The 12689-nt window shown below is 37.9% G+C and overlaps 1 protein-coding gene across 1 annotated transcript in view; it reads right to left on the bottom strand.

Moving 5' to 3' along the window:
* The window catches only part of POLA1 (DNA polymerase alpha 1, catalytic subunit), a 282451-nt gene that overhangs the window by 236525 nt on the left and 33237 nt on the right, over positions 1 to 12689 (bottom strand). The window contains exons 16-22 of the mRNA XM_006920960.3: positions 10770 to 10854; positions 7970 to 8031; positions 6376 to 6465; positions 4340 to 4456; positions 3318 to 3493; positions 1118 to 1247; positions 505 to 624 (exon numbers count right to left, since the gene is read on the bottom strand). Coding sequence (XP_006921022.1) covers positions 505 to 624; positions 1118 to 1247; positions 3318 to 3493; positions 4340 to 4456; positions 6376 to 6465; positions 7970 to 8031; positions 10770 to 10854 — 780 coding nt within the window. The remainder of the gene's footprint in view (positions 1 to 504; positions 625 to 1117; positions 1248 to 3317; positions 3494 to 4339; positions 4457 to 6375; positions 6466 to 7969; positions 8032 to 10769; positions 10855 to 12689) is intronic.

A 12689-nucleotide genomic window follows, 5' to 3' on the forward strand; every position in this document is an offset into this window, starting at 1 on the left:
GTATATAAAATGAACAAGAACCTGAATCATTTTAACATTAAATTGGTAGTGAATTAATTGCTATCACTGCCAATAAAACAGCTCAGTTTTAGTTCCCATGTGATGGAGGCCACTGCAGAAACCTGATCATGGTGACCTTAATCCTACTAGCACACAGTAATGCAACAACGTAATACAAAAATAAAGGCTCACGGGTTTAAAGAAATAAAAGATTTAACTGGCATGTGACTTTGGGGAGAGCTAAGGTGGAGAAACACTTTCCCATCCCAAAAGCCTAAACGCCTCCCTCAAAGAATTTCATATTTCATAAATAAATTTTATCTGTACAGAGAAAAGTGGAGAAGGAAATGTCCACACAAACACCACAGAACAATCTCCATTTGGTTTCTACAGTACAGAAGATTAATTATTTTGGAAGCAAATGTTATCATAGCAGAAAAGGCTTACAGGTAATAAAAAGGGAGGGACACAAATAGGCAAAACACCGTACAATTTTGGACCCACCAGTTTTTGCTGAGGCTTCCTGAAAATCTGCTTGTCAGGCACAATATAGTTGTTTTCATAAAATGCATGAAGCAACAAGAACTCGTTACGCTCGGCTCGTCCACCCATCAGCGTCCTAGACTATTAAATAGAATTCCTTTTTTAAAATTGAGCTCAAAATCACAACAAACAAGAGCAACTTTGAGTTGGTAAATTTAATCATAGCACCTCCTTCAAAAATCATTCCTCATAACAAGGGATGGTTTGTTTTTTTTTTTTAAGGTACTAAATGATTTCTAGCATTTTCTTTAAGCATTATAGTTAAAAAGAGACAAAGAGAGCTTAAAATACTGACAACTTGGGCTATTTCCTTACTCCCAAATGGACCATTCCACAAATGAGACACAGCCAGATGTTAGAGATGATCCTTATGTTCACCCACATTTCAACATACTGCACCTGGTTTTCCTCCCCTTCTCCCAACCAGTTCTTCGTTTTACAAAAGAAGCCCAGCTTTCAGAATACAAGTTACTCATTTTATAAGCATGCATTTAGACTCATTATCATATAACGACTACTCCAAACACTGAATCCAACAGGAAATGCTTTTCCCCCCTTTCTAAGTTAAATTTACCATAATGTTCCCAGCGATGTTGGTGATCTGCAATGCTAATGGAAGAACATTTAGCTCACACATGATCTGCAAAATGAACCTGGCATCTTTCCAGGTGTGTTCCAACAGGTACAACAGATGAGAAGGTTCACTGTACAGAAAAGTAAGAGCGAAACAGAATCAAGTAATTAAAAGAAACAATGACTATAATCAGAATTTCATAAAATATTACAAAAATTTTTTGGTATAAATAACTTCAGAGCAACGGCACCTCGCTTCAGAAACAATTAAAATAAAGCCGCTGTGAAACTAGGAATTCATTCATACCATCGATCCCAATGCCCTTCACCAAAACACAAAAAAAATCCCACAGAGAGAAGTTATATGTTAGCTACAACCTGAAAACTACCTAAATCCTATCATGTACTGCATCTAGTATGTACGGAACGCATGCCTACTATGTGCCAGGCATTGTTCTAGGTGCTGGCTGTGACCCAGACTGACAAAAATCCCTGTCCTCATGGGGCTTGTGTCCTCATGGGGGAGACAGAGTATAGGTAACAAATTAAATACATGGTATGTTATATACTTCTAAGTTAAGGAGAAAAACAATAAGAAGCAAAGGGAACATTAAGTATCAGAAGCAGAGACTGAATGTCCAGTTAAGGAACCAGGGAAGAGTTCATTGGGAGTAACTGGGTATTTGAGGGAAGAACATTCTAGACAGACAAAACAACACATTCAAAGGTCCTGAGCTGAGCACAAACCTGGAAGTTCTAGGACCAGGAAGACGACCAATGACCGCAACAGAGAGAATGATGGAGAGAACAGCAGAAGGACAAAGTTAATGGCAGAGAGACACACAGTATAGGACCTTATAAGTCAAAATAAGGACTTTGGTTTTTACTCTGAATGAAATAAAGTCACTGGAAGATTTTGAGCAGAGTGCTCTATCTGACTTAACTTTAGCAGGATAACTTTGGTTCCTAGGTTGAGGACAGCAAGGGATCAAAGAAAACAAAAGAGACCAGTGAGGAGACTAATATAAGACCCAGTCATCCAGGGGAAAGAGGGTGGTAGGCTGGACCAGGGTGAGTCCAATGGAAGGGAAAAGAAGTGGTCAAATCTAGACATATTTGGAAGATAGAGCTGGCAGACTTCCTGACAGAATGACTGAACGTGGGATGTCAGAAAAAGGAATCACAGATGCCTCAGAGGTTTGGGGCCAAGGATGACTTTGGAGGTTTCCAGCAGTACCAGAAAAATGAAACAGCTGTCATTACGAAGGAAATACTACAAGAGGAACCTGGGAGAGAAGATCAGCTTAGCTTATGTACAAGTTAATCTGGAGGTTCATATTAGACACCACGTAGAACAGGCAGGTCGATACATGAGTCTGGACTTCAGGGGTGAGATCTAAGCTGGATATGCAGGTGGGAGGCATCAGCACCCACGTGGGATTCAAATACCTGAGACTCGGTGAGATCACAGAGGGAAGCACGGTCAGAAAAGAGAAGCAGTCTAAGGACTCAGGAAGTATGGGTAGAAAACAAGGAGAAGTGGCCGGACGGGTAGAAGAAAGCTTATTTAAGAAATAATCAAGCACAAAGTTTCATTACCCAAAATGAGTAAGTTCTGGAGATCTAATGTACAGCACGGTGACTACAGTTAACAATACTGTATTGTATGCTTGAAATGTGCTAAGAGGGTGAACCTTAAATGTTCTCACCACACAAAAAAAGTAACTGTGAGGTGATGGATATGTTAATTACCTTGATTGTAGTGATTATTTCACAATTTGTAAGTATACCAAATATCAAGTCGTACACCTTAAAGATATACAATTTTTATGTCAATTTTGCCTCAATAAAGCTGGAAAAAAATAACCAAGCAATATCTCTAAATAACTTAATGATTGCTCAGTTTTTATGTTTCCAAAATATTTCCATTTAATTCCTAAATATCGCATCAATTTCCAAAATGCCCTGTGGAAACATCAAGATGGTGTTAAGTGAGGGAGACAGAGATAAACTGATCAAATCAGAATAATTCAAGAGGCAAAATAGTTCAAATTATTCAATAGAGATGGTGGTGCTGATATGAAGACAGACAATTTTCCCCTCCACAGCACCACACGCTCCTGCCTCTCCAGCCTAAGAATGATACTGGCATCTTGCTGTTGCTAATTTCAAAACAAATTCTGAAGCATCCAGGGTCATACCTGTACATATTTCGTACATTTTCCATTGAGATTACAACCCTTTCAGTTTTCAGAATCTGTTGAACAAGTTCAGACAAATGGTAACTTTTACAACGAATCAATTCCTTTGCTGAAATTTCCACATCACAGATCATTCGGCCACAGGTAGCATTTCTTTCACCAAATCCACTCTTGCCCTACAAGGGGAGGACAAAAATGCAAATAAAGAAAACCATATAAAGAAAACCTTGAAGAGGGGAAGGAATTAGTTAAGCAAGTGTTCGGATGAAGTGTTAATAATGACTATCGCCTCAAAGACATGAATAAGGAAAAAAGCAAGAGCAGTGGCCCTGATTCCAATCTATAGCAGCAGAATCCTCTGGAGAGCATTATAAAAGGCACAGATTCCTAAGTTCTCTGATGAGGCAACATGCCCGTTTATTTATAAACTTTAAGTAAAATAAGATTTCAAGACTGAGCAATATCAGGTTTAGGAAATGAAGATGCTTCATACAAAACCAACAAAATCTCCCTAAGTGAAGCAAGCAGGTAGAATGAAAGTGCGAGGGCTTTAAGAGTCAGATGGGCCTGGGCTCGAAATCTCAGTTCTTCCCCTTACTAGCTCTATGATCCTGAACGAGTTCTGCTACCCCTATGAGAACGTACAATAAAACCAGAGTTACTGTGAGATAACTTACACAGAGGCACTTAGCCCACTGCCTTCTTAGACATTCAGTGTCAGCTCCCTTCCCTTTTCCTTCCCATCGCCTTCCTTACTCATCACACTCAACAATTTCTGAACTCTGAAACCCTGCTCGAAGGGCCAGCGCTTCAGTATTGGTCAAGTGGAGGTAACATATATGTGCTGTCTCTAGATTCTAATAGCTGATTTTAAAAACTACCAGTGGCTTTTACCAATAAAATGCTGAATTCAAAGGAAAAGATGTTTAGTGTCAAAGTTAAAAGGTACTATCACAAGACAACCAATTGCCAGTCAAAGAAGCATATAAAAAGTCAAAGAAGCAAGATTTTGAAATTATTACCCCAAGCTTTGGCATGTTGGATCGCTTCAGTCGACCTATCTTGGACCAGTAAGGAACTTTGCACACATTAATTCTCTGTAGTAACACCTCCAGTTCAAACCCATAAATATTATGACCCTAGTCAGAAAAAGAAAGGAGCCGATAATATTGTAACAAATACAAATTAGAGGATTTATCTTCATAAGCACAGAATTTCCTTGCCCTTTCTTTTTCTACTCTCTAATTGAAGGCATCATGAGCTTACCTCCGATTGGGGTCTCTTCTTCAGGAATTTATTCATCAGCAGCATTCATTAGCCTTGACATTCACAAGGCTGCTAAGCAGATTGCTAGAATAAACTTTATCTCATCCTAATTGATGCAAGGTTCATATGATGTCTTTTAATTTGCAGTTCATGTCTCACAGTCTCGGAGGCAAATGCAAATTTTAATGTCCATACTTTTTATGTGATCAGTAAAAGGTGTATTCGAACAATTCCATTTTACTTCCTTAAAAACCAATAACCCATCTGTGTTGTGTGATAGCTTACACAGACTTCTTAGAACTCAGGAACTGAACCTCATTTCTTCCTAAAGAACTGAGTTTGAACACTATTGATTTAGACTCTTAATCAATGTGCAAAATAAATATATACCACTCAATTGTTCAAATAAGAAACTTGTTTAAAAAACAAGGAAACAAAACTATACCAAGTAGAAAATGTCTCAAAAACATAATCAAATTTTCCATGTCTATAATTTCCATCATGTGAATATGGTTCACTGCCTGTTTATTGTAAAGAGATGAAGTTTAAATCAGATTAATAGATTTAGTTATTAATTTTAATAAAAATCTATGCTACTATATATTTATGGCAGTTTTGTCTATTAAATTATGAGACCCAAAGGACCTGAGGATGTCTCATTTCCAAATTATCATGCCTGGGATTAGGGACTAAACGCATGTCAGGATCCTTTGTTATATTGGTTTGGATTTCTCATTCACAGACTTGACTCTAATACCCTAAGGCAGGCCAGCTACCCTAGGCGCAAGACATCTCCTTGGGGACCAAGAGTGAGACTTGCTAGTAGAGACTGAGTGAGGGCCTAGTGCTGAGCCAGAGCACCACAGTAGGGCACTGTGGACAGAATTTCCCTGGCACTTTCAAGACAGGTCTTGAAATATCATCAGGGAAATGACTGCAGAGACACTGATGACAACCTACAGGCCCTCGGTACTCTGGCTACGCCATCGTCAGGAAAGGTGTCCGAGACCAAAAATATACACGGAGAAATATATGGCAAACAGTTTTGCAAGGCTTCAATGTAACTAAATTACCAACAGCACATTTAAAATAGAGGCATTTAGACCCTACTTCCCTCCAAAAAAATCAAAAGCATAATATAACTTGATTGATCCTTTAACCCAGAAAAAAAAAACAGGAAGGACTGCTATCAAGGAACCTACAAACTGAGGGGAGGCCAGAGGAAACATAAAACAAAATGTTGCTTTATGACTCTTAGGAACTGGGGCAAAGACAACTCAATGAATTATTTACCCCTTGCTATCTCGTGAGAGCATACTCAATCATCCGAAGAAAAATAGATTCCTAGCCTTGAGCTCTCTAAGGAATACATTATATAGATCTACTGAGCTCATAAAGTTAAAATACTTACACTTTGGGGACTGGCACCAAACCAAGGGAATTAACTCCTGTGACCACTATACGGCTGACCCACTAAGTCAAAATTCTGGAGACACCAACAGTTGATGCAAGTTACTTACTTTTTGGGCTGGTCTCTAAATGTAAAGAAACTGGAGTAGCCTAAACTTCAACAATAATTCATGAGTTGCTTTTCTATTAGAAAAGAACTATCTTACAGTGGGCTGGGGTTTTTTTCCCCTTTGTTAGCAGAAAGTAGAGCAATTCCTACGAGTACATAGGGTCATTTCACTCTGAAAAGATTCTTTGCTGCTCAAAAAGTCTCAATCAAGTCACACTGAAAAGAACTAAGGAGTGAAGAGCTTCCCCACGACATGATCAAATATCCACTTACCACAATGACATCAGGATCAATTTTGTGAACTTTTGCAAGGAAAAAACCTAGCAGTGTTCTTTCTGTTGCAGCAACCTCAACCTTCACATTCTGTTGTTAGAGAAAAACAAACCAGTCACTTGCTCTTTACTCTGAAGTATTATATACTGACTCCTTATTCAAGCAGGGTAAGATTTCTTAGGGTTAAAAGAAACCATCTGGCTCCAAACTAAATGCAGCCATGAAATTCGTGATTCTAGATTTTGCCTTAATAATTGCATAAAGTCACTGAAGAGCTCATTCTAGTACTAAGAGTGTGAATGAAGCAGAATCTAAAGTGTTGAGCACTATCGAGTGTAGAAATGTCCCCCCACAGGGACACGCTTGCATATCAGAACACATTTTACAGCGTATGTTTCAGAGTACCTATCAAAAACCTATCTACTTTCTTATATAATCCCTGATAGACTTCAGTTTATGTATTTACCACACAAAGTCCTAAGGACTGGATAAACTAGTATCAAATAGTGGTGTAAGAACCTATAAACAAGAAACTAGACCAAACGCAAACATATATTTAAGGATTACAAATATTTTCAATATAAATAAAACCTATCTTCACACAAAAGGCTTCCACTTGGATCACTAACTATAAATCAGATATTCAAAAGATCCACTCATATTAAGAATGTCTTAAAATGGAAGTTGATGCCTATATGTTTTCTAGAACTTGGCTAAAAAAAGTATCAGGTTGACTCTAATGAATTTTCCAAGGTCATGCTACTAAAGACAGGTAATTCAGGGCACTTCACAAATAACAGCCTGGTCTAAAAGTGCCCCTAGGCTACTGGACTTCTCAAGCCAATTTAAAATAAGTGGAACCTGCCATGCTTCCTAACTTTTAATTTTATCAAGTAAGAACATTAAAAAAAACAAAACCTACAAGTTTTCCAACATCATCATTTCATAAAAGAAACATACTACACAAAAAGAAATACTTTACATTGAATATATTTACCTTTGTGAAAAACTCACTACATTATCCAAAACCCAACCCCAACCCCACCCCCACCCATTTTATTAAGGACTCATGGAGTTTACTGGGAGTAAACTTCTTCATGGAATATACTGAAAGTTTAGAGATCACTGATCAATTGGTGCAGGCCCTTTCCAATACATGTCCCCATTAATATCCACAGCATTCCCAACTCACTTGGCTTCCTTCAAGCTGGGTGCGGGGAGGGGAGGCACAGAGCTCTACCCTACACCTTCCCAAACCAGTAATCACATGATCATGCTTTTTGGAAAAGCTTCCTATTAAGCTATCTAAAGGAGAGTTTGAGCCATCCATCTACTTATACACTGCAGGATCCCATTATTTTCAAGTGGTGAAACATTTAGACATTGTTAAATAATGTTTCCAACTTTATATTTCTAATACATTTCTCATGGGTTAATGCTACAGTATAATCTAGCAAGAATAGATCTAATCAATTAACATATAAAATAACCTGTTTCTAATAATCCACACCATATTCCTTTTCTCTTTCTAAACGAATAAAAATAAACAAATACATGCTTCATAATTAAAAGGAATTAACAATGAGTTATTTACCTTTTTCTTAATGTCTTCACTGAAAGCGTATGGAAAAATACAGTCCTTTGGTTTAGACACAACTGTAAGAAGGAAAAAAAATAAAGATTCTAACACCCATCTTAGCCAATTTCAAGTACACATACACTTCATTTTTCTGAATGAAAACGGTCTTAAATATAAAGTCCCCTCAATCCCTAAAGAGTTAAGAGAATATCAAGTATATCCTTTGGTCATGTTGTTGGATCACAAAAGAACAGTCAAAACAAACAATCTCAAAATTTGTAAGGAACCACAAAAGACCCCCAATAGTCAAAGCAATCTTGAGAAAGAAGAATAAAACAGGAGGCATCACTCTACCTGGTCACAAATTATAATATAAAGCTATAGTCATCAAAAAAAGTATGGTATTAGCATGAAAACAAACACGTAGATCAATGGAATGAAACAGAAAGCACAGGAATAAACATATATGCATATATAGTCAATTAATTTATGACAAAGGAGCCAAGAATAAATGGTGTTGGGAACACTGGACAGCCATATGCAAAAGAATGAAACTGGACCACTATCATACACCAGACACAAAAACTAACTCAAACGTAAGACCTGAAACCATAAAACTCCTAGAAGAAAACATAGATGGTAAGCTCCGTGACATTAGCCTTGGCGATGATTTTTTAGATTTGACTTTAGATTTGACATCAAAAGGAAAGGATCAGAAGCAAAAATAAGCGGGACTATATTAAACTAAAAAGGTTCTGCACAGCAAAGAAAACCATCAGCAAAATGAAAAAGCAACCTACCAAATGGGAGAAAATATTTGCAAATCATATGTCTGATAAGAGGTTAATATCTAAAATATATAAAGAATTCATACGACTCAACATAAAAAATTTAAAAATCCAATAATATAACAGGTACATGAGGAGGTACTCAACATCACTAATCACCAGGGAAATGCAAATCAAAATCACAATGAGCTATCACCTCACACCTGTCAGAATGGCTATTATCAAAAAGACAACAAATAAGTGTTGGAGAGGACGTGGAGAAAAGGGAACTCTTGTACATTGCTGGTGGGATTGTAAATTGATGCAGCCACTATGGAAAACTGTATGGAGATTCCTCAAAGAATTAAAAACAGAACTACCCTATGACCCAGCAATCCTACTTCTGGGTATTTATATAAAGAAAATGACATATGAAAAATATTCCATTTGCACACACAAATGGAATATTATTCAGCCATTAAAAAAGAAGGAAATCTTGCCATTTGTGATGACATGGATGGACCTTGAGAACATTATTTAAGTAAAATAAGTCAGACTGAGAAAGACAAATACCATATGATTACACTTATATGTGGATTCTAAAAAACAAAATAAACAAAGAAAAAAGAAACAAACTCATAGATACAGAGAGCATTTTGATAGTTGCCTGATGAGATGGGGGTTTGGAGGATGAGTGAAAAAGCAGATGGGATTAAGAAGTACAAGTTGGTACTTGTACCAACTAGTACAATAGTACCAAATAGTCATGGAGATATAAAGTATAGCATAGAGAAAATATATAAACATCTAACCAATGTACTGTATACTTAAAACTAATAAAAAAAAATTTTTTTTTAAATAGCCAAGCACAGAATCCTAAGTCCCTACAACTGTTAAAATTGCTTAGATGAAACATTTGCTATCCAAGTCAAAATGGAGGATGTTTACCAGTCTTTCCCAAAGGAAATCCCCCACCACCAAAGCCTCGACCAGCATACAATGGAGAAACTCAGCCCAACCTTCACAAAGTTAGAAAAGTGAAGATAACCAAAGTTTCCCTCACTGTGCTACAAGTTCCGTGACATTCACAGTATCTGCTCGCACAGTGACATATACAGAGGAGGTAAATAAATTTATACTGAAGAGCTAACGACTGTTCTCTTCCACATATTTCCAGGTTATTCTCATCATTTTGTTCCATGTATTCCACCCCACTTAAAGGGTAAAAATTTGGTCATCATTTCACGATATACGTAAATCAAGCCATCATACTGTATACCACAAATTTATATACTGATGTATGTCAATTATTTCTTAATAAAACTAGAAAAAAGGGTAAAACTTCGCAATAACACAGCATGCTTGTTCTATGCTTTTTTCCCTAGTCCCACTTTCCTAACACCCAAGAAACCAGACAGGAGATGCTATCCCTGTTAATCTCTGTTTCTAGGCAGGAAAAAATCCAAGGAAGCATAATAGATCAACAATGTTATGCCTCAAAAAAAAAAAAGTGGTTATTTAACTAGCTAAGCTGTCATCATGAAACATGCCAGAATTCTCCTTGGAGACTGACTCATGGCATGCAAAATTCTGTGGGATTGTTTCACCCGTTGGATTTTATGCATAGCACATCCAACACCAATTTGGTATCACTGTAACTCCTCCCAAATAGGTAAACATTCATTTATTCTTTGGCATCTTCCCTGATCACACAGAAAACTTTGGCCAGGCTCTTATGATGGGCTTTTAAAATGACATGAAAATAGCTGAAGCATAAGTCTGACCTAGGAAAAAAACTACCATTGGAACAAAAAAGGTATTAAACTGCCTCCTGACTTCTCCTATAAAATAAATCAGCTGAATAAGAGATAACTAATCAAGTAAAACTTAGTGTACACAGCTGGAAAAAAAAAAACCTTCTTTAATAATATGTACTCATTACTCCTGAAAACATTTTTTAAAAACAAGTTACTCATCCGATAGCTGCAACAAAATAAGAAAAACTAAAATCAAGCCATCAGTAAACCAGCTAAAAAAAAAATACATACCACAAAAGTGTGACTGAAAGGGAGGCTGTGGCGGTGCTTTATCTAATGCAAAACTGTAATGGACCAAGGCTGCCACAGCAATAATCTGCAAAGGAAGGGAAAAAAACATCACTTATCAGACACCTGCTATGTATTCTGAATTCTCGACAAAATCACCAAGAATATTAAAAGATATCAGAGCATATGAATATAAAAATTTTAGTACATACAAATATTTTTTATTGTAAAAGTATTTAAACAAACAAAAAATAGAATAATAAAACCACCTCTCACATATCTATCACCCAGCTTCAATTATCAACTCGCCTGTAGCCCTATCCACTTCCTGCCTCCCCCTAGATTATTGTGAAGGCAAGGCCAGACCTATCATTTTATCTAGGAATACTTCAGCATATATCTCTAAAACAGTTTCTCGAACTCGACATCATGGACATCTTATGCTGAATCAATCTCTGTTTTAGGGCTGTCTTGTGCACTGTGGGACATTAAAGCAGCACCTGTGACTTATAATAACACTGCCCATCTCCCATGCCTGAGTTGTGACAACCAAAAATGTCTCCAGACATGGCCAAATGTCCCCTTAAGGGCAAAACCTCACCCCATCAAGAATCAGTTTAAATAATAATAAATTTTAAAAATGTAATGCAATCATCTTGGCTCATACGGTTAACAGTAATTCCTTAAAATCAAATATCCAAGTAGGATTCAAATTTGCATGTTTTCCCAACTATTTCAATTTTACTCACCAAATAAGGCCCATATTTTGCAAGTGCTTGATATATAAAACTATAGGTACAACCCTTCCCCACCTATTATTTCCCTGTAATTTATTTGTTGAAGAAACTGGGTCATTTGTCCCATAGAGTGTCCATAGTATGAATTCTGCTGCTTGTATCACAATAGTGTCATTTAACATGTTCCAAGGAGTGAAAAAAATGGCATAGATGATAGAGGCTCTGTTCATCCCTCTTGAGACCACATCAAAGTTGTAACAAACACAGAGCAAACAGCAAGCAAAGTCTCCTGGGGTCTAGATGAACAGAAGCACTACAACTAGGGAGAGAAATAAGAAATCACCCTGCAACGGTAGAAGGCAGAAGGAGGCGAGGATGCAAGGCTGCCAGGTCCCCAGCAGCTGAGTGGGACAGAGGCTGTGGCAGCTGCAGACACCTCTTAAAGGGGTCGCGTCTGCGAAAGGACTTTCGCGGTGACAGACCTGCTCACCTTGAGCACCAGCGCTAGGTCGACTGCATAGGGGGCACCAGTGACTTACAGGGGGACACTGAGTTGTCGGAGTGAGGGCCAGAGGTGAGGATCTCTCCTGGACAGAAGTGCTGGTGGTATCCATTGTTCCTCTGTTGAGCACTCCTCCTAGTGCACAGACTCAGCACTGCCATAACTGAGACAACATCGAACTGGATAACAGAGGTCACTCCACTCCGAGGATTCCCTAAAACTCTGTCTCCCCCAACTCACCGCCCCACCCAAGCCACATCCAGTTGTGTCCAGTGCTTCTTGCTAAGCAGTGCCAAGACCCACACTGGTGGCCTCGGTTTCTGGTGTGGCCTTTTGAGGCAACTATAAGCACAGCACCTGTGGACTGCTTATAGAATCTGTACCAGAGGGGCTGAACTTGGCCTGCAGCTGAATCCCTCTCAGGACTGTGCCACTAGACACCTACTACACAAAGCCATGCTAATAAGACCGGGAGACTTAGGAGCTTTGCTTAATACATAGAAACAGACACGGAAAGGCAGCCAAAATGGGAAGAAAAAGAAGCAGAAACCATATGAGAGGACAGAACAGAGATCCAGATATAATGAAGTAATTTAACAGATGCAGAGTTCAAAACACTGGTTATAAAGATGCTCAATGAAATTAGAGAAAGTATCGATGAACTCAGTGAGAACTTTAACAAAG

The sequence above is a fragment of the Pteropus alecto genome, unplaced genomic scaffold (assembly GCF_000325575.1).
Source record: "Pteropus alecto unplaced genomic scaffold, ASM32557v1 scaffold659, whole genome shotgun sequence".
NCBI lineage: Eukaryota > Metazoa > Chordata > Mammalia > Chiroptera > Pteropodidae > Pteropus > Pteropus alecto.